We start from the raw sequence: 24,429 nt of genomic DNA on the forward strand, positions 1-24,429 counted from the left end.
GCGCAGCGGGCAGGTGCGGCGGCTGGAGCCGGAGCCGGAGCCGGCAGGTCCGCGCCTCCCGCGGTGCTCTCTGACAGCATGAAGGTCGAGTTTGCACCCATCAATATCCCTCTAAAGAGGAGGATCCAGACAGTCGCCGTGCTGCAGTGGATCTTCTCATTCCTCCTGCTGGGTAACAGCCTTCCTCCTCCCTGCCCCTGCCCCAGAGAGAAAAGGGCGAGAAGCGGCTTTTTCGGTGACCGGCGTTACCCGTGGGCATCGGTCGGTGCCAGCCCGCGGCTCCACGTGGGTGCAGAGGCGGCCGGGGGGAGCAGATCCCCGGGCGGGCAAGAGCATCGCACTTCTTTCTTCCCTGAAAGCTTTGGATGGCTTTTCCTCTTTTTTGGGGGGGTCTATTTCTTTCTACGGGTTCTTCTTCAAATATGATCTTAAAAAGCTAATGTCTGTAGCTCCTCCTTGAGACCCCCAGCAGGTTTCTGACAGCAACTTTTTTATTGAACGTGACCAAGTCTGGTACATGACTAATGCTGTTTTCATTGGTAATTTCGTACAATAACTTTATATGCTGTAGTTCAATAAAATTCTCATTTAACAAGGTAATGAAAATTAATGGGCATTGTCAGTGAATTGACTCAAATGCAGACACTTCTATAAATATAGGAAAAATATCCTCACTGGCTTTATGAAAGTGTTGCTAATTCTACTTGGTAATCTTTTTCCACTGATTATTCCTCTATAATTAATGTTCCTAATATCTTAATAGACACCTATTACTAAGTACCTATTCACAGCAGAAAATCCAATTCACATGGGTAGGTATCTCAAATTCGATGAAACAAATCACTTGATAAGGTAAGATAAGCCTTAACTCTATGAGACTAAATCCTTGGATTGTATAAATTGGGAAGTGGTTATTGAGCAGTCTGTTCTGAGGTACAGAGCCACCTGTGTATTATTGGAAATGCTGGAACACTTCATGATCATCTATGCTCCAGGATTTACAAGGAGAAAAGGATGGGCACATATCTTCCTTGTATGTCTTGCAAATATATTATCCTTCAGAGGGTCTGATGTCTTTCAGATTTATTTTTTTTTTTTTAGGTTAGCCCACACATGAAAGATTTGGGGGAAGTATGGAGGTATGAAGCATCTTCACAGAATAATCAGCAGATGTTCTGTTACCTCCAGATTATATGTAGTTAAATGATAAAAAGTTTATGTTTGTGGCTACATTGTAAGTAGTCTGTACTTTTAATTTTCTGTTATTGAATTAGGTTTTGGCATGAGCCATTATTTCAGTCTCATAAAGCAGTGGAAGTTCAGGGGCAGTGGAAGAAAACTTTTTTTCCCCCTAATGTAGCAATACTGCTGCAGAAAACCACATCTTCCTGTGCTTACTAGAAGTGATTGGGATGCAGAAAATCCCCTCTTTGTAGTTTAGTGGGTGAAGTAGGGAACTGTCATCTGCAGCTGGCACTGCCTGGGAATGTCAAGGAAAATCAACTTGGAAATGGTCTTATGGCTGGTTATGTTGAGTATAGTGAGTCCATGTGATCATAAAAAAATGGATTTGCAAGAATGCTTGATTAACAATTTGATTCTAATAATAATTATCTGCTTGTGCACCATGGGGATGTTTATCTTTAGAGCTGACCAAGGTGACCTTGTCATTTCGTAGGCAGACACTTTCAGTGATAGGGCAGCCAGTGATCTGGCCAAAAAGTTTCACTTAGCTGCAGGAAAATTCAGGTGGATAAACCCTAAATAACTTGAAGCGGTGAGAAATGGGCTGGTTTCTGATGTTCTTGAGTGCCCCATGTCTGGATTTTTCAGTTTTTGGTTTTGTTTTTTTTCTCCTGAACAGCTGTTGTTTGTTTGTAAGCTTTGGATTCAGTAGTGACACTTTCAAATCAGGGAGGAGATGCCTCAGGACAAGTGAAATACTGTGTGAGTTCATCACAGAATAGGCTGGAGGTTTAGTTGTTCTTTGGGGGTTTATGTGTGTCTGGAACTAGTTTATGCCAAGCACAATCTTGATTGTCTGTCTTGTGTTACATATCTGCATGTGAAAACTTGAACAGATAATACCCTATGACAACTAATGATTCATAATATAGATAGAGGGATTCTGTTCAGAGCAGTGAATAATTGGGTACTGGCTTAGCTGCTAAAGTTGTCCATCTAGGTATGTTGTAACGTGCCATAGCTTAGTAAAATGAACTACAGGACTAACAGATCAAGTAAGGGAACTCTGAAAATTAGTGTCCTGAATGACAAAAGCTGAATTGGTCAGTGATATTCTTCAAATCTGGTGAGAGATGCATTAAAAAGTGATTTTGCACACTGAGTAAGCTGTAAGGGGAATATGAGCCTATTACAACGTAGAATGAACATTGTGACTTGGATAGAGGACTGTTGGTTTTATCTTGAAAAATGTAAAAAGCCCTTGCTCTCCAGGCTTGCTTTGTTATAATGCTGCATGGTTTTCTGACACTGTGGAATTGATGATTGAAAATGCCCTCTTACTTGTGAGACTCACAAGCTGGCCTGATATATAGATATGAAGTAGTTGTTGAAGGCTAAATCTCATCCCGACTGTAGAAAGAGTGAATCAGTCTACAAATACTGAAAAAATGGCAGCAGCAGCCTGGTACAAGCAAAGTTCTGCTTCTTCGTGCAGTGTAGCAGCTTGGGCTGGATCTGTACTCCAGATCCATTGCCTCTGCTGTGCAGCGTAGGCAGAGTAAACATGCCTCTGTCTCAAAAAAGCTGTACAGATGTGCACAGAATTTCATTATATACAAAAGGAACCTCTTTAAAATTCTGGCTGTAAGTTCCTGTGCTTCCTTGTTCTGTGCTGCAAGCTGCCAAAGTTCACCCTCAAAGGGAAAAGACAAGTTTTCATTGTAACAGTGATTTGCCTGTTCATTATCCAGGGGCATGACACCAGAAGCAAAAATAAGTTCTGAAACACTGGGCTGTGTATGTGAGAGTTTCTGGATTAGATGAGAGAAAAGCCCATTAACAGATTCCCACCGTGTGTTGGCTGAAAATGCCATGTGGGTTTCTATCTTATGTTTTCCGAGTACAGCAGACCAGAAAAGTTTGGGTATAAGTTCCATGAAAGAGAAAAGTGTTTTAATTGTCTTTTGAAAGACAAGTGTTATCAATCTTGAGTCTAGAAAACTAAAGCTGTTAAAACTGAAAACTGGCAAATGCTAAAGTCTTGCTGTTTCTCACCGTATTAAGCACAAATCCAAAGCAGCTTCAGGCTGAAGCATAATGTCAAGCCTTTAGTGTTAATTGCTGAAACAGCAAAGACATTAAGTTTTGCAGTGTTGTAGTATCTACTTTATAAAAGGCCAAACCAGACAATTTTTACAGATGGTAATTTTATGCCTGTAATTACAGTTATTAGAGATTTGTTCTCTTGGCCAGGGGCTGACAATCCTGGGCCAGGTGTGGCCTGTTCCGAGCTCGTGCAACACCCACACCATGTCTGCCTGTGAGGCTGTGTGCTGCCTGTGTGATCTCTCTGTGCCATTGTCCAACACAACCCCAGGCAGAAAGACACCAGGAGAAATAAAATCTCCAAGCCTCTAAGTGCTGCTGGACTGACAAAGCAAAGAGGTTACATAACCTCCATTTTTGTATCACAGGTTCATGTGCACTAAAGAAATTGTCACTGTCAATTAATGCAGTGGATGTGCCTGGTGTTTGCAGGAAATCTTTGTTTTTGAGCTTGGAAATAGTTTTCTAAAGAACTTTGAATTAATTTTGCTGCATTTGCCATTATGTCTGATATCCTCCTATTGGGAACAGGGGTAGATTTTCTGTTTCTCACACAGCACACAGCAGTGGGCATTAATCCTTGGTGTGTGTGAGCTGTGTGCCTCAGTACTGCACATCTGTCAGCGAGGTTCAGTTTGTATCAGGTGAGTAGCACCCAGGTAGGAGGTAGATCAAAGGGTTCATTTAAAGGCAAAACCATTAAAACAAAGAAAAATCAGTCAGATTTGGTTGAAGTGCTGCTTTCCCAGTGCTTCAGCCTTTTGTTTTCCTTTCTCTCTAATGTACACAAATCAAATGACAACGTTTTTGAAGTAAGTAAAGCTGGAAGGTGAGCTATGTGCTCCTGCTAACTTCTGTGCCCCTGATGTGAAAATGGAGCTTTTGCATGTGGGGTTTGAGCATGTACAAAATCAAATGCAAAACTGAGCAACTTGCTTGGAGTGGTGGAGTCTTGGGCCAGACAAAGAGAGAGGGAAATGAGAGTTTAACCCTCCAGCAGGGATACCAGGGTTCCTCTCTGAGAAAAGATGATGGTCAGTGAGAATGGTGCATCTTTTTAGGCCCACTTTTGGGGCCCAGCAGTGTCCCTGGTCTCCTCACTGGGGGTTTAGGAAGTGACTGTTATGCAGACAACCCTGTATTTGTTTGTGAAACCCTTAATAATTCAAAATCAGTATATAACATAAGGTATGCTTTAATAGATGCACAAAACCACAAAATAATATGCTGAAGACATTGGTATATATTAAACTACATCCTGTTCTCTAGTGATTAAACTTCTGTGCATGTAGGATGAAGCAGTCTGTTAATTGAACTTGCTGGACACAGTTTTGAGCTGTGGATCTGGCTTCCCCAAAAGAATAGAAATGATGAAACATTTCCCACAGAGTGAGAGATTGCTGCTGGAATAATAAGTGATTTCTGTGTTGAGAAAGAAGGTGTCAGTGTAATGTGCTAAAGCAAATATTAACCTGTTCTACAAACATGTCATGATGTTTTATTCTCTGGTGCTGATTTAATTCATCAGCTACAGCTGGATAACTAATATGGTTTTGTTTTTCTCAAAGTCTTTTTTAAAAAAACTCTTTTGATGCTTTAGGAAAACTCAGCTAAACTCCAAGAGCCTTCCCTAAGCAAGCTGGCTGGTATTTCTACTTGTTTTTGTCACTCTGTGCTCATTTATCTGTGAAGTTTATTGGTGGCCTATGGGTAGGGACTAAAGTGTGATCACAGAGAATAGCAGGATACTTACTGACTAGTATTTCTAGGAATGCTGCCTCTGTTACCTACATCTTAGGGAGGGAATTTAACCATGTGTCTATGCATATTTGTTTGTATCTCTCAAAAATAATGAGAAAAAATGTCTCTGTGTCAGGCCAGAGACCCTAGCTTGACAACCTCTATGTGAAAATAAGTGACTGTGAATGCCTAAGGAGAAAGAAAAGAAATGGGAAATATGTAGACTAAATTTGGCATGCTGTCTTGGTATTTGGCAATTAGTAACTTGGGGATTTATGGTACCCAGGCCACTCTACCTCCAAGTCAGTTGTGTGTAATGCTCTATATCTCTAGTTTATCAGTATTTGCCAGTGGAAGGTCTTGGGAACTTGGAACCAAATTTCAGCAAAAACAGGCCTCTAAAGCTGAGGGTTTGTGTTTGCTATCACAGCACTGTTGAGATACAGCTTCCTTGGTAGGAATGCTCAGGTATCTTTGTGACTCTAATTGTAACCAATAACTTCACAGGAGACTGACCCATATCCAAAAAATTCTGGCTGCCCAACCACCTCAGTTCTGGCCATGGCTACTAAATTCCTGGGGATGACAACAGTTTTCCAGTGCAGTCAGTTTAAATAAACTCCCACCTTTTTTTCTTTTTTCTGGGGAGTCCTTATCTGCTATGGATAAAAAGTGTCAGTGGGTTCCTGTGTTACTGGTGGAAATTCATTGACAGAATTGCAGAGCAGTAGGCTTTAAACAGGACAGGACTAACATTATGTCTCCATTTTCTTTTAAAAAGGCTTTCTATGTAAATCTGCAGAGCAATATTCTGCAGAGGCATGAACTTGCTTACTACTGCCTTGGCAGGCTGCCTATTCTCAGATATTGCCTATTGTCTCAGGTCTTATTTTGCTGGGAATATTGGAGTCCATTTACTGTAGATGTTCCTTCATTTGAATTTCTGTCCTTTTCTTCATGATATATATAAATAATTTGGGGAATATTTTCAAAAATTAAGGCTGATTAATTCCTTTTTCTGCATGAAAGTATTCTGTAAGTGAGGAAATTTGTTTTAATGCCAAAATCCACTGATCAGTGGTAGCTTGAGGAATGATAGCGAGGAGCAGATATTCATTAGGGATGAAAACATCATGGTACAATTGTTCTGTGTTCCCTCCAAAGTTCTGTTCCCAACCTAGCTCAGAGACATTGCTGCTCTGAAAACTAAGGATGGGAACAGCACTGTTGTTGTACATACATCAACATGGTTGTTGAAGAATGTCATTTTCCTTTTTGGTTTTTGTTTTTCCCCTGTGTCCACAGATGTAAGAAATGAGCTTTTCACCTTGCAGTGTGTATTGGCACACACACATACTCCTAAAGCCCCAGGAGGGGCAATACTAAGAATCACTTCTGCATCTGTGTATTTCCTAGGGGGATAAAGATGGGGTTTTTTTACCATGTCCTTGGTGGAATGAGGTTCAAATTGCTGAATTCTGAACATCTCCAGCTCATTTAAGACAGAGCAGCATCATGTGTTTAGAGAAAGCTTTGCTAAATGTATGTGGGACATGGCAGGAACCAGCTCAGAGTTCAGAGCTGTCCTGAGGTTTCAGAGTGAGCTCCTTTGCAGAGTTTTTGGATCACTGCAGAGAGCCGGTAGTGCTGCTTGGGGTGAGACCAGCACCCCTGGCACCAGGGTCACACCTGCACTGCCCAGGCATGCTGTCCATGACTGCTCTGAGCAGAATGGGAGCCCTCTCTCCTAGGAACAATCTTGCATTTGTGGCTTTCACAACTGATGTTAATGAAACATTTTTGATGCCTTAGTAACTCCAAATGACTTTGAAGCTTCCAATTTCCAGATTTAACCTGTGCACTTTTCCTGCTTCCTATCTCTGGTATTTAACTATTTTATAAATTTGGTGCCCCCAGCTGCAAGCTTAGAGCCTGATTAATGTTTGAAGAATCAGGTGTACAAACATCATTGGGCAGGATGGCTTTCAGTGCTGGTAGCTAACACTACACAGAGTGGTTTTCATCCATTTGTTGCCAAATATGAGTATCCATATGTTGTAAATAGGAAATGGAGGAGAAGTGACACACCAACATTGATTCACAAACCCAGTGTTCAGAGTTCCATGCCAGTGATTTGTCTTTTAATCTATATTTCCTCCTTTCCCCTCACCCATCCCCAAAATCCAATATATATATACAGAGAGATTTTTCAAAGCTCTAATTCAAGTTCAACCAAAAAATTACACTTAGGACGTATACTGGGGCTACATCCAAGGACACAATGATGCTGTAGAATGACAAATCCCAAGTTATTCACCTTTTGCCTGGAACTTGTTTATGTATTTAGCTAAAATGGTTGTTATTTATTTACTCACTGTCTTGTCTGAGGGAGAAAACATCAGGTTTGTGTTTATAGGCTCATTGGGTTTGAGTCATCCTAAGGGGAGCTCATCATCTTGCAGACTGCTAATTCCTTGAAATAATGAGGAGGTATGGTAAAAGGAATTTGCCTCACATGTCTCATTGGAAATGCACTAATCATCTTAGTCCTACAGGATACTGTGCTCCCCTTAGGAAGTGCTAACAGCACACTTACCTCCCCACACCTTGTGTGCACTCAGGAAGGTGTCCTAGCTAAAGCAGAGCAGCAGTTTGTTGATCTGGTGTGTGTTTATCTGCATAGGATTGGGTACTGCTGTCTGGGCCTTTTCACTGTTGATGTAATTAGCTCTCACAGCAAGGATGCTTGGCTACAAAGCTCTTTTCAGCTGTTTGCTAGCAAACTGAGAGTAAAAAGCCAGCCATGTGATTCTGTGTTTAAAAAGCCATGTGATTGATTCTCTGTTAAGTGGAAAGTGCTTCTGAAAGGAAGGGTAGGAAATATAAATACTTTCTAATTTTTGCATAGCAGATTAATTGATTTATAGCAGCTAGAAAAAAAACCAACTTCTCATACTTGTTCAAACTTAAACCAGGAACCTTGGTGTCCTGTCCATATTATAATTTCCTAGAAATTTCTGTGATTTAAAGATCTCTTCTTCAAGAAACAGGTAATGACTTTTCCTCGATAGATTTCTGTGCCCTATTTTGGAGTGGTGCTAGAGTGGGATTCCCTGAGAAACTGAGTGTCATATTTCACCTATGTTACTTCTTCTCCACTAATGATGTTCCTTAGAACTTGTTTCAGTTCTTGTGAGTTTTCCACATTGACTTTGGGGGTCTGTGGGCCTCAGTTAACTGTGGTGTTTTTCAAGAGCTTTTACTCAAATGCTTTTCTGAGCAAGACTGGAGCTGCTTGTTGAGGAGGAAGCAGTGAACTTCAGTACTGAAGAATGGAGTATCCTTGAAAATGGTAGATTTTATCCTGCTCCTGCTTTTCTTTATGGTCATTTCCTTCTCCCTTACTCAGAGCAAATGCAATTCTATATTTTTCTGCACATATTCCTGCTGGAAATGTTCATCCCCTTCTAGACAAGATATCCAATTTTATTTTGAAGGCACAGTCAAACTAGGCACAGGAGCAAGTTGGTTAAAGTACAGAAAAAGTAAATATTCAGACTGGAGGAAATGCAAGTCTGCCTGTAGACCAAGTTGAGATCTCAGCTTGAAATTTGCTTATTCTAGGGAATCTACTGACTTTTCAACACCCAAGTAATATCTCTCCTGAATGAAGGTGATCTGAACTAGGATGAGTGGGTTTTACTCTTGGTTCATCTGCTTACTCTGATAATATTTTGCATTGTGTGAGCCAAATTATTGCCTGAAGTACTTCTGTTGTTTCTTTTAAAGTGTGCTCTATTTAGTGGTGTATTTAGTTCAGTATGTTTCACTGGTGTAACTTCTTCTAGGACTTCACAGGATATTGCCCTCATGAAGGCCACACAATTGTGAGACATAAAGTACTTCTTCTGCATTGTTAAAATATCCCTGACAAACACTGGGTTCCTGCAACTCTGCCCATTGAGTCTTCCACTGAGAACTAGGTTCTGTTTTGCTTGTATATGTCTATGATGCTAAAGCCCTGGCTCCCTTGCAACCTGGACTTCAGCATCTGATCCATGAGCCTGATGGGGTTTGTTCAGGAGGTGGCAGAGCAAGCAGGCTGCTGCAGGGGTACCACAGGGCAGAGAGCAGCAGCTCCTACTCCTCAGACATCTCAGAGCAGGGCTGCTCAACACGCTGCAAGACTAAAATTCTGCAAGTTCTATAAACGTAAAGTTTCCATAGGATTTCCCTCAGTAATTATTTCAAGGCTGAGCCACAAGTAACGCATTATATTTAACCAAACAGCTTTTTCTTGCTCCTTGAGTTGTGTATAATACAATACTTTTGTATCACTATTGTAGCAGGATGTTACAATTTCAACTTAATTGGGTTTGAAAGTATCAGGACTTGCCTGCTATTGTGCCTCCACAGCAGTGCTGAACTTCTCCATTGACTGATGTGTTAAGTGGCTGAAGTGGGACCTTTCCATGTTTTGGTCTTGTCTAGTGCATCTCCTTGGCCCAGCACTTTTGGCTGGGAGTAGAACTACCATCCCCATATTATAGATAGTGAAGCTGAGAAAGAGAAAATTATTACCCAACATCCCTGTAATTAGAGGAGATGTTGCCATGGCTTCCTTTCCCTTCTTTCCTTACCCAGCTTTCTTTTCTTCTCACTCCCTGAAGCATTACATCCTTGTTAGCCCTTGCTGTCTCCTTTTATTTTGCCTTAGGTAAACCAGATGCTCTCTACCAAACATCCAGTTATGCAGTAGAGGAAGAAATAATAGATGGAGGTGATACATCCTTGCGATGTTTCACCTTCACTGTAACAACACAATGTTGAATAAGCTGAGTTCAATTTGTGTGCATTTTGTGTAAATCTGTAAAAATTATCATTTTTAATGATAATTTATAAAAATTATATCAGGGCTGGGCATCCAGGTCTTAAAAGGCCACAGATGTGATTAACGCTTGCTATGCTTTTACTTTTTGTCTCTTGTAGCAGAGTTTTGCTGTGGATTCTTTGTGATCCTGATCCTGGGCAACTTCTGGTTCCTTGCTGTTCTGTACCTGCTGTGGCTTTACCTCGACTGGGAAACACCATGTGCTGGGGGCAGACGGTCCCAGTGGGTCAGAAGCTGGACTGTCTGGAAGTACTTCAGAGAATACTTTCCCATTCATGTGAGTGAAAGGTTTCTCACAAACAGTTTGAATAGCCATAAGCATGGGCACACATCTAAGACTTATCTTTGCTAAAATTCTAATAGTCAATCCAGGGTGAACTTAACTTCTTTCTGTAGCATGGGAAATCTGAGATTTAGTGACAAAAGGGACAGGGCCTGGTTTTCTCATTGGACTGTTGGGTGACAAGGTAGTGCTTCAGGACAGTAAATGCTAGACTGTAAATGGTGTCTAAATGGTATCCTGACACACCTATTTAAGCTGTGTTTATCTGTAAAGCAGGACAGTAGTTTTAAGTGCTCAGAAGGAAATTCACTGTCATCTCTTCTATGTCCTGTCAATGTGCAATCTCCATGACTGTTGTTTTTGAGGTAAATATTATAATGCCCACCACTGACTCTATTTTTCAGCTTATAAAAACTTCAGACCTGAACCCAAATCACAACTACTTACTTGGCTTTCACCCTCATGGGGTCCTGGTAGCTGGAGCCTTTGGAAACTTTTGCACCGAATCTCATTTCAAAAATTTATTTCCTGGGCTTACTCCATATCTCCATATCATGCCCATCTGGTTTGGCTGTCCCTTCTTCAGAGAATACATAATGTGTGCTGGTAGGTAAAAGCAGAATGTCTCAGCTGTTGTTCCATCTTTTAGCTTCTGTTACTAATGTAGAGCCTATTCCTCTACTTATATATGGTAAGTAATTTCAGAAGGAGTAGTGTTGGTGCTAAATTAAACCTCTATTTTATGATGAACTGTTGTGGCAAAAAATTTTGGAGGGTTTTATTAATTGTTTTATAAACTATATCACTGAGTTGTTGTTTTCTGAAAAGAAATTTTTGATTTTCCTTTGAGCTATCAGACAGCAGTCTTGAGTATCCATTATGTACAAAAAGAGAAGGACATAATAATTTGTAATTTTATTTAGCAGGCACATGTAAAACAAATTCAGGCTAATCTCTTACCTGGAGGGCTTAATCTTACACATTACAAAAATCTTTATACTCAGAACTTAATTACCTGCTTCTCATTGAAATCCCATGTTGCAAATTTGTGTCATTTTAATTGAGATGTAAACTAAAGAGTTTTTTGCTCTGTTCTGAGAAGCATTTGTCAAAAAGGGGTGATATTCATGATGGGTACTACAGTAATAAAAGAAAAAAATAACGAGCAATCAAGTTGGTGGAACAGAAAAATGAGAAGAATGAAATAAGCACCAGTGCTCCCCTCCAGTGGTTTAATACAGGAGTTATTTTACTTAAATTCACTCAACTACAGCATTTAAGCATGTTCTAATACACCAAACTAAGTCTGGCAGGCAGAGTTTTAACTTTATTCATGACTGCAACACAAACACTGCAATCTCAGAGAAGCTGTTCCACTGCTTCATTCACAGAAACATGTCTAGGATGTTGCCCAGAATAATATCAGATTTACTTATCTGTGCATACTTCAACATATCAGAGAATGCCTTTCCATGCAAATATAATTTCTGAGGGTGTTCTTTATTGCTAAACAAGAGATTGGCAATGGTAGAACATTGCAATTTTAAACACTGTCTTTTAATCATTGTCTGGAAGTCAGATTTACATGTTTTTGGCATCTTGACCCATGGGAACAAATATTTACCTGCAGAATGAGTAATGACTGCAGTAAAAAACACTAAAGAATAGCCAGCACTGGAGCTCTGTTTTCACAGGTATGCAGCTGATAAATGAGAGGGGACCTTTGGTGTATTACAGGTCACCAGTCAAATCACAAAACAATTGCAAAATCTTCCATGTCCTGAAAGCCATGCTCCTGGCACAATGTTTCATTTCCCAGTCTTTTTCTGCCTGTCTAAAGCGTGCAGTTGTTGCCTCTGGCAGCACAGCTGCGTCACTCCCGGGCTGCACAGAGCATTGCCCTGTGTGCAGCCTGACAGCTCAGCTTCAGCAGGAGGCACATTTGTCCTGGGGAAAGGCAGCAGCTTCTGCTTTCCTTTCCAGGGAAAATGCATGCTGACATGAATGAGCATCACTTAAGTTACTTGTGAGTCTCAGGTCAGCTGCATTTTCAGAGTAGCGGTGACTGTGAAAGCATATGTGGCAAATGGATGTAGCTTTTTACTGATGTCTGGACTTGCTCCAGTTGCAAGCTATTCCTCTTGGTGGCCAGCTCTCAAATGAAGATCCCAGTCATCTTCCCTCTCTCACAACATTCTTATAATCCACGTTGTAATGTCCCTATTAGAAAAAAGACCAAGCAGGGAGCAGCACATCCAAAAGTTCAGTTCTGTAAAACCAACAACATAAACTAGACTTGATCTCTAAATTGTCACTTAGATTATATTAATTCAACACAGTGTAATTAAACACAGCTTCTGGGTAAATGGGACCACTATAAACCTTTGAAATAAAACTTAGGGCAAGAAAGAAAAGGAACTTTTGAAAGAGGAGGTGCATATCTGTTGGAAAAGGGATTTTTCAAAGCACCGAGTCCAGAGCAAGACCTAAGGAGATAATAAAGTCTTGTACAGCAGTGTGCCTCTGATTAGAAGTATCTGGATCAGCAGGAGTACCAGAAAAGCTTCATATAATCTACTGTTTTAGCATAAATATAGATGAATGCCTGGGCTTGGTTAATAGAGAATGAGCTGATGCAGCTATTAGGAATGGTAGAAATGAGTCTTTTCTGCTTCTTCTAATGATGTCATGCCATTGCCTTAGATGGAACTGCTGCTTTATAGCTTTGAAAAGAATGGAGGGGTCTGCTTGGCACTGCAGCTCCATGTGTGAGTTAACAAGTCCTCTGTATATTCTGTTAACCCCTCTGTGCCTGTGTTTATATGCACCTGCTGTACGGCTTTAGCTGCTGCCTCTCAGCAGTGTCTGCTGTATCTGCTGCCATTCACCTCCTCTGCTCTTGGGCACAGAGTCTCTCTGAGGGGGAGTTAAGTTGCCAGAAGAGCACACCCTGAAGAACTCAAAACTCTTGCAATAGGCAACAGCATTGAAATCATCAGTGTGAAATCAAAGCACATGCCCAAAACACAATCTATTGCAGAGTGAGGAGGTTGAATACAAACCTTTGAAACCTGTTCTGTGCTGTTATAATTTTGAAACATCATTTCTATATTTAAAAATATTCTTAAATTCCACTGAACTTGTGCATGAAGATCCAGTGGTCACTCTTAAAATGTTTCCTCCTGAAGGAATGGTTTCTGCATCCAAGGAAAGTGTCTCACACGTGCTGAACAATGAAGGAGGTGGCCATGCATCCGTCATTGTGATTGGAGGAGCAGAGGAATCTCTGAATGCACATCCTGGAAGCCTGACCTTGAACATCCTCAAGAGGAAAGGCTTTATTAAAATGGCCCTGAAACATGGGTAGGTCTTCCATAAAGCATGCTTCGAATGCAGATTGATTCTTAAATATAGTTCATATTATATAAAATTAGAGAATTTGAAAGAGCCTAAGTGTCTAAGAATGTGCAAATGTCTGGCACAGGAGCCAGTCTGTCCACCTAAATCCAATCTGGGAGTGTTGAAAACTCCCTTTGACTTTCATAATTTGTAACAGTAGGTGTTATTAGCATATCTTGTTTTATTTCAATTGTTTCTTGCAAAGAGTAAGAATTATGAAACAATATTAGCAAATCTTGGCTGGTTTTCTGAGTAGTGCAGACATTCTTTCTGTTCTGTAAATTGAAGACACACACATTAAGGTAGAAATTTTTTATGATTTTAAGCAAACAAACAAATTGGATAGCCAGGCCCTGTTTCATTAAATCACTGAAAATTATGGTCTAGGAAGATTTGTTTTCACTGTTATTCTAAAGACTCTCTTTTGAAGGTTGCCATTTGCAAAACTAAATTCCTGGGAATTTTTGGTGAAAATCTCAAGAAAAACTAGGTAACTTTTTACAATCAAGCAGCCATCAGTATGTAATTAAACAGAGATGGTATCAGTATCTTTTGAGTGATTTACACAAAGCTATTGTATTTGTTCTGGTCTGGTGTAGATGGTTTGTGTATTAGAAATATTGAAACCAATGATTTGTTCTGGCTATACTTTCTGGACAGCTCCCAGGATTATACATTGTCATGTGAAGCAATGAGAAAAATATACTAGTTTTGAGAAATCTGTAAGAGTTTTTTAAGCTATTAACTGGAGAAAAGGCGGTCTCTGAGAAGAGGAGCTCTCTGCTTTTACACAGAGTGCAAAAAACTAGAAACTGTTCTAGAAACTGTTCTGTGCCAAAATTCTAAGGATGTTTCTTATACATATCACTAGGATCCTCATAAAGAATTTGTTTGCTGATGGAATGTAACATATTAATCTAATTTGTACCCAGAAAAAAGTCTTGTGTATTTGAATTAAGAGTTTACTGCCTAAGTGAGTCTTTACTCAATCTTTGCTCAACTGTTGATTAATTCAGTGGAATCCTCAACAGTCACTAGATTTTATTTGTTGTAACCATAAAGACTAGAAGAATATTAGGTACTTTTTTTTTCTGAGTATGTTGGTAGATGTCTGGTCTATCATATCACAATGGTTGTTGGTGGTTATCTCTCATCTAAATTGATTTGGATTGAGAAATCAGATACACCTGTGCCTCTCATGACCTTGATTTCAAAAGTATCTCCAACACATAACAGCAAGAGTGGGACACTTACAAAACACAGGAATGGCCCCTTTACCCCTTTACTTACTTCAGCTCCAGTGATGGTCCTTGTCTTTCTAAAAGGGTCATGGCTGTCTAGAGCCCTCCCCTGGCTGGCAGTTCCTACCTCTGCCAGAATGGCTGAGGGCCACAACCCACATGGTCTCTGTAACCAGCAGGCTCCAGGTCATTCCTACAAACACCAGCACAAAAACCTGCCTCTGTGTGAAGCACAGGAATGCTGACTTCTCATCTGCCCAGCAGGGCAGTGGGCCAGTGTGAGTCCAACAGAGCTCTTGCCCAAAGACTCAGCATCGCTTCTGGTTTTGATGCCTTGTTTTTAACACAATGGGAAGAAAATTTCCAAATCAAGTGGAAATGACAGGGCAAGGGAAGCTCATGAGATGGAGATGAGATGACCCATCTGCCACCAGTGCCTGCACACATTCCTGGTGCTCATGGTCTGCAGCAGCAAATACCAACACAGGAAGGAAGGGGCAGTGCAGAGGGCTGTGCTCTGTGGCCCTGGCTCCTGTGCTGCCAGCACAGAAAAGCTGTGTTCCTCAGCTAGGAGTTTGTCAAATGTGGCCTGAATAGGTCAGCAAAAATCCTCTTCACTTCTGCAAAATACAGTTTGGTCCAAGGTAGTACAAATACCTGATATGAAGTGAAGAAATCCTAAAGACACAAAACAAATGATGAATCAGATAACTTATCTTTAATTTCACAATTGTAAGTTACTTATTTCTGTCTCAGCCTCCTACATAGCATCTTGCAAAAGCCTTCACTAGATTAAAACAAATCCCACAGTGTCAGGACACCACAGCTATTGCACCACAAGATGTTCCTGTTTGTCTTTGTGTTGTAGTAAAAAGTAGAGTGTTTACACAGCCACAGTAAGCACCAGGCTTTATGATATTTCTTTTACAGGTGGCAGGGTGATAAATCCACTGGAGAAAGAAACTTTGAGCAGACACTAGTCAGAATAGTATGTGGAAATGATAGTCTGTGTGAGTTCTCAGGCCAAAGAAGCTGTTGAAGCAGTTGTTTTTAATTGTACAGGTGGATTTTGACTGTCCACAGTGTTTTCCAGCCAGCTCTGTCCTTAGTGCATCCTCCTCAGGCATTCACAGCTCTGCAGAAATTCATTCTGACAATGTCTAGTGCCAACAGAATAGAACTAAAATACAGAAACCGAGATTTAAGTATAGAAAATAAAACATCCCTGAATCAATCAGAGGCTGCTTAGGATTGCCCTGCTTTTTTTTTTTTTTTCCTCTAAACTCTGTAGAGTAGTTAATGAAACTAAGCATTAATCAAAAAACATACTGCAGCCAAGGTTTTAAATACAATGATTGGTTTACCTGCTGAAGACAGCTGCACTGGTTCTATCCACTCAAATAGTTTGTCCAGGAGCTAGTCAGTGCCTTTCCTTCCAGGCCAATTCATGAACTGAATGAGAATTCATTAGTCTGTGCAAGAGCCAAAGTGGGTTCATGTAATTTCTGTGGGTAAGATGTGACCTCTGATAATAATGGATTAATGCTACTGTTTCTGAAGAAGTCCAGAGGAAGCAGGGTTTCACTGGGAATTGGACAGCAGAGGAGGAATTTGGCATTGCACTCGTGTCTATGAGGGTGTCTGGTTTTTATCATGGTTTTTGTGCTGAAATCAAGGGCACGCATTACTCCGGTCAAAAGACAAGGGAAAGCCAAGATCTGTTTTTGATGCCATCCAGCTGGGAACATTAGAAGGTTAGCAATGAGGCTTCTTTGCTTGCCAAGGGAAAAAAAATGTAGTGGAACAAAGGTGGACTTGCTGAAATAGTGGTGGATAAAGACATACTTATGATATGTGCAATTACTCATTTTCATAATTCCAAACAGTCACAAATTGCAATAGGTATCAACCAACTAAATACTGCCAAAAGCAAGTTGCTAGCTGTGTGCCAGTTACTCTTTTATTAAAACACCAACCAGCCAAGGCATCCAAAAAGCTGCTGCACATGAGAAGAGCTGAATGCCTACTGCTGATGAAATCCAAAGCTGCTGAAACTCTCTGTGCTGGTTGTTGTGAAACTGTTTCCATGCTGCTGATGTGAATTGAAGTGTAAGTGCAGGCTGATGTAGAATTCTCAGTGTCCTCTTTGTTTTACAGGGCTCATCTGGTCCCGGTGTTTTCCTTTGGTGAAAATGAACTATTCAAGCAAGTTGCAAACCCCAAGGGTTCATGGCTCAGGAATGTACAGGAAAAGTTGCAAAAGATAATGGGCTTTGCTTTACCACTATTTCATGCTAGAGGAGTATTCCAGTACAGTTTTGGCTTAATACCTTACAGGCAACCTATTCATACTGTTGGTAAGTCCCTGCACCTTTTCTAATGTGTTTGCAAATGTTTTGAAATTCATCAGTGTGCTGCTAATATCTATAAATTTATAAATCTGTCCTAACATAATTGATTACTGTGCATGTAAAACAAGTATGTGAGGTTTACTGTCCTTCCCAGTTAAAGGGGGCAGTTCTTTTCTCCCTTTCCCCTTTCTGTCCCAGCCCAAATGTTACTCTTCATTCTCAGTTATCCATAGGTTTCTATCCTTGACAGTCCATAAAGAAATCCAAGTGTTGTCCAGTTTTTATGAGAGGGCTGCCACAGCTCTGTAGCAGTTGCTGTGGGTTCTGGATGCTGCAGTTGTTTTGTGAGAAACCCAGAACCTTAATTTCTTAGCTCTGCAGAGAAGTAGCAGTTGAATGTTCCAGCTGATGCACAGCCACCCCAGGAGAGCTCTGGAGCAGGGCTACTGGAAGGTGCTTATGTGGTTCTGACCTGATGCTCTTCAGGACAGAGAGAGAGAGATGCAGGAGGAAAGGGAGAGGATGCATTGTGGTGCTCATGGGCAGGCTGCCACCTGGATGGCTTTGCAGGTTGAGAGGTGTTTCCTTCCCTCTTGGATTTTTCCCTTGGAAAGAGCCTGTCATGTTTAATTGTGAGTGTGCATGCCAGGCAGTTTGGGAGAGTGTTTTTCCCCAAAAGATTTCATTACTGCTCATCTACTCTCACTGGAGTGTGGAACTGAACATATTTTTGATGGTTTTACAAGTGCTATTGACAACCATACCTTTTCAAAATAGGTGATTCTGGGTCTCATGCAAAGGCAATAGTTGTCTGTCTGTAAATTTTTTGATAAATCATTTTAACCAGATTCTGACCTGAGTGAACTAAAGAAAATTGAGCTTTTCTGGTGTTCCACAAGGGACTTTGAAGGTGGCCCTCCCTTTATATGAGGTTGATTTGATCATAGTATGAAACAAATAAAAATGTTTAAGACAAAAACATAGCTCTTTTAATGTGAAATTTCAAGCAGATCTGTGTTTTATCAGTTCATGCAGTTGAATATATTGAAAATATTTAATTTTTAAAACCTGCATTATACATAGGCAGGCTAAAAATGCCACTTATTTTAAAGCCAAGGAGTTTATCAAAGCTTTGGAATGAGATGTATTGAATGAGATCTATAATCTGCTTTTTTTTGGGGGGCTGATGGCACCAGGACTGTTCTGAAGCTTAAAATGTCTTACTCATTGAGGCATTTCTTCATCATAACAAAAGCACAGGAGTTCTACAAATCAAGACCAGAGTCTTGCAACAGGACCTGTAACACCTCACGAAGTTCTTTGCCTTTTGTGTCTCTTCCCCCATGTTTGAGAACTATCACAACATCCCTGTGTCCTTTGAAGTGTGTGGGGTGCTCTTGGTATGGCTCAACATGGCTTTGAAAGCATTGGCTCAGCTCCTGAGAGCTGCAGAGCCACAGTGAGCTCACCTGAGATGATCAGCTGTGCTGCCAACGTGGCCAAGTATGGGTGATTTCAGTCCTGCTTCAGGAGCCATGGATCCAAGAGCCATCCAGCTAAGCCAAGATCTGTGAACTTTGAGTGTTTGGGGCTTGATGAGTGAAGTACTTTTGGTTTTCCTTTTTTTTTTTTTTTTATTGCTTCTTTTCAGGAATAGAAACAACTCTAAAATATCAAATTAAGCAAGATCCTTAAAGCTGCACATAATATTAGAGGGATGAGTGTAGTTTTCATTCCCACAAGAAATCTTCACTCTTGGGAGAAGAGACTGTTGCGGAAGGGCTTGGGGTCTGTTTGCTCTTTCCTGTCCTGCCTCTGGAAATCCTGTATTGTCTGTATATTGATTTCACACCCCTCTAAGGTATTGCTCAATGCAGGGCTGGGTTCCCACCCCAGCCATGTAAAGTCTGAGTTTCAGCACCACAAAGGGTCTGAGAGCTGGTGGCAGCTGAAGCTGCAGCAGGAAAATGTAGCCTCAGCTCTTTGTGGTTCTGGCTAGGCTTCCCTTTAGTCATCACCATCCAATCTGAAGTGGCAACATCTGTTGAAAGGAATTTTCAGGTGCCTTTGGAAAATTCCTGAGGGTGCTTTTAGCTCTCTGTTTTTCTAGACTTCCTCTGTAATCCCAGTTGGGTCTGTTAAGGTGTTGGTGCTTCCAATGCAAGAACAGCTGTCAAAAAATGGTGATTGAACAACACAGGAAAGACTGAGATCATGGGAAACTTCTCTTAGCAATCCACTTTTTAGCCATAGCTGTTTGTGGAAGAGAAGGCTGCCCTCTGGATTCCCATGGAGTCACCTGCAGGTAGTAGGCTTTTGCACAGTGCCTGGATAACATTTTGGTTCCAGGGACATTTGTGGGCAGTGGATGGTTCAGAGACACCTCACAGGGTTTAGGGTATTTATGTGTACCCCTTCCTAGGCTGAGGTTACAAACAATGTTTCTGGTGCAGTGATATCCATTTTCAACAAATTGGAAGATAAATATTTCCTTCAGTCATGTTCATGTGACTGTGTGGTTGAGGGCACCACTGTCCTCTTAAGCAAGTTCCTCACACTGAGTAGTTTTACTATTCAAATCAGAAGACAGTGAGAAAGTGTATTTTTTAAATACTGTGTTGAACTTTTAGACAGCACATAACACATAGGATTGTATCTTGAAGTGTAAACTGCTCCTTCAAGTTAGAGTTTATCTCTCTTCTCATTCACTCTCTTGCTGCCAAACACAAATGCTGGGGTGGGGTTTAATTAATTTTACCTGAACTTGAGCAAAAGGAAGTGAAAAACCAGACTCAGGACTCGGGCTTGTGAAAGGCAGGATGAGACCCCAGGATAAGAAAATTGTGCTGTGATTCTGCCATCTGGCTGGGAGCTGTGGTGGAGCTCTTACAGAAAGGACAGCACTTCTGCTTGAAAAGAGATATCGATGACACTAATGCTCTTGTGTTTGATTTACAGTGGGAAGCCCCATCCCTGTAAAACAGAACTTGAACCCCACCACTGAAGAGATTGATCAGCTACATGCATTGTATCTACAGAAACTAAAGAAATTATTTGAAGAACACAAAAGCAATTATGGCATCCCTGCACATAAATCTCTCATCTTTGAGTAGCAAATTACAATTTGTAATTCCGAATCTCATGCAAAGAAACAGTATCTGCTGAAAGACGTCTTTCTTGCAATCCACATTTAGCAATCTGTAATTATCCTTGTATAAGGAATACTTTTAAGAATGGATTATTAGATGATTTATTGATTTTTATCTTATTCTTGGGCAGTGGGGGGGGGGGGGGGGATCATTGGGATGTGCTATTTTGAGTTGTCCTTTTACATTCATCTGTGCCAGAAATGTGAGTGAGAGACTCCACACAGATGTTCTTACCACCATGGTACCTACCCACAGCTTGAGCATAGGAAATTGCCCCAGCAGGAGATCAGCAGCAGAAGTATAAACCCAATATAGAGATTGAGAGATTTACCAGCATTTATCAAACATGATATCAGATTGTTCTCTGAACGTCAGAAACCCCTGCTGCTTTTCCACAGGAATGAAGGTGTATGATTTCAGCAGATGGCTACTGTAAACCACTTACATGAGAATTCAAGAGTAAATAGGAGCCTTCAGCCCTGAATAGGATACTAGAAAAAATGGTTTGTCCAAGTCATGGAGCAGAGCAAACCTTCTGTTTGGAGAACAGTGTGTTGAGATTTTTATGTGTATGTGTGTGCTGGGTGGTGGGAAGCACTGAATGATGTGACTTTTCTGGACAATCTGTGCTTTGGATCATAAGTTTGGAAGATGAAGCAGCTTTGGTAGTTTCAGCTTCAGAAGAGATGGCAGGCACAGAACAGGAAAAGTGAGGGAATCATGTGAACTCTTCATCCTGTACAAATTAAAAATGATCCTGTGTCAAGCACTTGCGCAGAAGGAAAGGGAGCCAAATTTGTTCAGTCAGTTCTGAAATTTCACCAAGGAAAGTGTACTTGATAATGCCTTTTTTTCCCCACTGACAGATGTGGGGAAGTGTGTGTTAAGCTGCAGGGTGACACAGCTGCAGTGCCGAGGCAGTGTGAGCATAGCTCTAGGGTGCAGCAGGTTAAGAGGATGCATTGTATATAAACCAGGTGCCTGAATTAGAGAAAAGTTCTATCCTAAATGTGGATATCCACTTCAGAAGAGAAAAGAAAAAAATCTTAGCCAAACTAATTTTCAGTGGAAATACCTAGGTCTTGGAGAGTATTGTGCATGGGAAGAATTGTAATATATTACTGAATTTTTATGAGATAAATTCTTGTATTTGTAAATGCTTTTTGTCTGCCTGCAGACTTTGCAGATCTGATGTTAGTGAAGAGTTTGCTCTGCTCTAAGCAGTTTTGGTGCCTAAACATTACATAAGTTAGGTGCTCTGACAGGTCATGCATGGGCTTGTCAGGCAGCCTGGGTATCTTCAGTTGGCTCAGTTGAGCTCTGAGGTGCTCCAGGAACAGCAACACTGGACACCTTGTGTATTCAATGGGCTGTAGGCTCTTAGAAGAAACACAGCTGGGGCTTTGAGAACAAGGCAGAACTCTGGAAAGAAAATATCTTAGCAATTTGAAGGTGTTTAAAGAAAAGAGTGGAAATGGACTGAGCTCCAACTGAACCAACACCCCAAAGCCAAACAAGTATTTGCCAGACAGAGCAGATATATGTGCTTCAAAAAGCCCTCCAGCAACAAGGTGGTTTCCTTAAGAGGGCTCTTCCTTCTAGTGCCCATTTGTCATCCGGATGTAAACAGCACTGAGCCAACACTGAGTCGTGCTCTCATTTTCCCTACAATGACACAATCTTTCTGGGAACCAGGGCTGCAATTTCAGTGCTTGAAGAAGCCCCTCTTCCCTGACAGACTGCTGTCAATGTGCCCACAATCCACCTCTACCTGAGCTTGGTACCATGTGTGCTTGCCCTCCCTTTCCACGCCTTTGCTGATCACTGATGATCACTGTGGTGTAGGCATCTTGCTTCCTCACTTTCTGCCCACCTTTCCCTGGCCTGAGATCTCTGGTCTCTATGCGTGGAAAATACTGAGTGGTGGCTTATCATTCAGCAAAAATGGGGTTTAGGAGCAGGGTTTGGGAAGAGGAAGAACTGTGGTTTTGCAAGTTTGACATCAGCTTAAAATCAGGACTGTTTCAGCTCTGGAAAGGGCATGTTTCTAGGGAGATCAGACATGCATGGCAGGTTTGTTACCTGGGAAGAGGTCTCAGGGTCCTGAGGATTGTACAAATGACGGATGACCCCTGAGCTCTTGCTTTTTCTTAGTCAGCTATGTGAAATTTCCTTTGAATTTGACTCTTTATTGCCTGCCCTGATGAGCAGTGAGGATTATTCATGAAAGAAGAATTTGTAGTCTATGTCAGACTGCTCTCTCCTAGATCATCTGCTCTAATGAGATATTTCCTCTCATTCTCAGTCTGCTCTTTTTCCATTACCTTAATCATAGAGAAAATCAGGCTGTAAATTTAAAAAATATTAGCATTGGGTTGAGGATGGAAAGTAACAATTTTTTTTTGTTGATTAAATTAATCAAAATTTCTTGGGAATATGCGGACACTGATTTTGGGACAATATCTGGTCCAAAGGATACCCTATAAACAGGCTTTCCTCTGAATTCCATGAGGAAATTATCTGTGGGCTCTCTGTACCATCCATAACTGGCTTAGGAAGAAGAAGTAGGGATTGTGTTGTTATGGCTACTGATATTGTCATTGTTTTGTAACAATGGAGATGGTAAAAAACACCAAAAACTAAAAAGCCCAACAAAAAACAACAACAGAATCTCCAAACAACTCAAATATTTATTGTTGCTCAGTTACCACTGCATATTGCTTATGATGGTCCTTCCAAAGTACCTTTTATTATTGTCTAGTGCACCCAGGACTACTTGAAAGTAGAACTTCTGTCTCTAAATGTGATAGACATGGTGTCATCTAAGGTATTGACCTGTGTGTTAGTGTGTGGATCTGTAAAACAATCCTGAGCCTAAAGGCCAGAGCCCTGGCAGCCACAGACACATTTTGGCTACCACAGGCACCAATCCCAGCGCTGCTACAGGCACGAGGAAGCTGCCCATGTTTGTTGGAGCAAGAGTCTCCAGTTGCAGCTCATGCTGGACAAAGCAGAGCAAGGAGCTGGTAGGAATGGTGACACACCCTCCCACAGCTGCAACTGGAAGAACTGGGCAGCACTCAGATTCCTGGTGAGGATGCCACACTGCCTGGGGCCTGCTTCGTGGGGTGTTTCTCTTTGTGCCTTTTAATGGCACAGGTAATCCCAGAGAAGCCAGCCATCCATCAACAGGAGAAGCTCTGCCTCTAAACCGTGCAAACACTGCCTCCCTGACACGCTCAGGATGAATTACATGCCTGTTCCCTCGTGTGTGAACACCTCTGTGCCAAATTCTGTTGACAGAAAGTCATTCCTGAGTATTTTTACTTTGTGGACTACGCAGCATAGTTTACACTTTGTAACTTTTTATGGTACCTGTAAAATATGAATGTCAGCTGTTTCAATGATAGCTGTGGCAAGGAGGTGTCAGCTAATAAAGGTTTGTACCAAAGTGGGCTTGTGCTGACTGGAATTTGCTGCTGTTGGGTGAGAATCCTGGCTGAACTCAAGGGGTCACATTAGCCTGGCTGTCAGGCTGTGCTCGTATCACACTGAGAAATCTGGATGGATTGCTTGCTGCAATCTCCTGAGGAGAGCCTGAAGCCAGGTTCCTGATGGGGTCCCAAAAGGTCTGAGGAAGAAGTGACCCACAGCAGGGAAGGGCTGGGCTGCAGCAGCCTTCAATCAGTGCCAAGGGGCACAGCAGGGATGTTGGAACATGGGAGGGTGGGCAATCTTATGAGGAACTGATGGAATAACAGCTTTTGGAGTTTTGAAGAAAAGTTTGGATTTTAAGTGAAAGTTGCATGAATGAGTCCAAATCTTAGTCCAAACCCTAGAAAGGCTACTACCCTACAGAGGCTGTCCTTCACTCTAGGAAGTGGGGAGGTAAACAGCTGCTTGGAGTAAAAAATGGGTTACATTTGTCTCTTGGGAAGAGGAAAACCCCTCACCTGGCAACAGCGATGTATTTAATGGAATTTGGTTGTTTGGGGTTTTTTTAACTATGCTTAATGCAGCATTAACAGCTGTAGTGACAAGTATCAATTCCAAAGACTGGCAAAAGCTAACAGTATTTTGTTAC

At 41.3% G+C, this 24,429-nt stretch overlaps 1 protein-coding gene across 1 annotated transcript; it reads left to right on the top strand.

Moving 5' to 3' along the window:
* The first annotated feature begins 6 nt into the window (after window positions 1-6).
* On the top strand, window positions 7-23,796 carry MOGAT1 (monoacylglycerol O-acyltransferase 1). Its single transcript, XM_015637921.1, has 6 exons — window positions 7-172; window positions 10,021-10,199; window positions 10,610-10,811; window positions 13,394-13,568; window positions 17,003-17,202; window positions 20,155-23,796. Exons 1-6 carry the CDS (start codon window positions 79-81, stop codon window positions 20,307-20,309), a joined length of 1,005 nt encoding a protein of 334 aa, XP_015493407.1. The 5' UTR covers window positions 7-78; the 3' UTR covers window positions 20,310-23,796.
* The last annotated feature ends 633 nt before the right edge of the window (window positions 23,797-24,429 follow it).

This window comes from Parus major, chromosome 9, assembly GCF_001522545.3.
Source record: "Parus major isolate Abel chromosome 9, Parus_major1.1, whole genome shotgun sequence".
NCBI classification, from domain to species: domain Eukaryota; kingdom Metazoa; phylum Chordata; class Aves; order Passeriformes; family Paridae; genus Parus; species Parus major.

What these genes read in the sequence shown, in the direction of transcription:
- MOGAT1 (XM_015637921.1), top strand. Translation starts at nt 79, where the DNA reads ATGAAGGTCGAGTTTGCACCCATCAATATCCCTCTAAAGAGGAGGATC. An exon ending in CTTCTCATTCCTCCTGCTGG is followed by an intron (nt 173 to 10,020) that starts GTAACAGCCTTC and finishes TGTCTCTTGTAG; the next exon opens with CAGAGTTTTGCTGTGGATTC. An exon ending in AAAATGGCCCTGAAACATGG is followed by an intron (nt 13,569 to 17,002) that starts GTAGGTCTTCCA and finishes TTTGTTTTACAG; the next exon opens with GGCTCATCTGGTCCCGGTGT.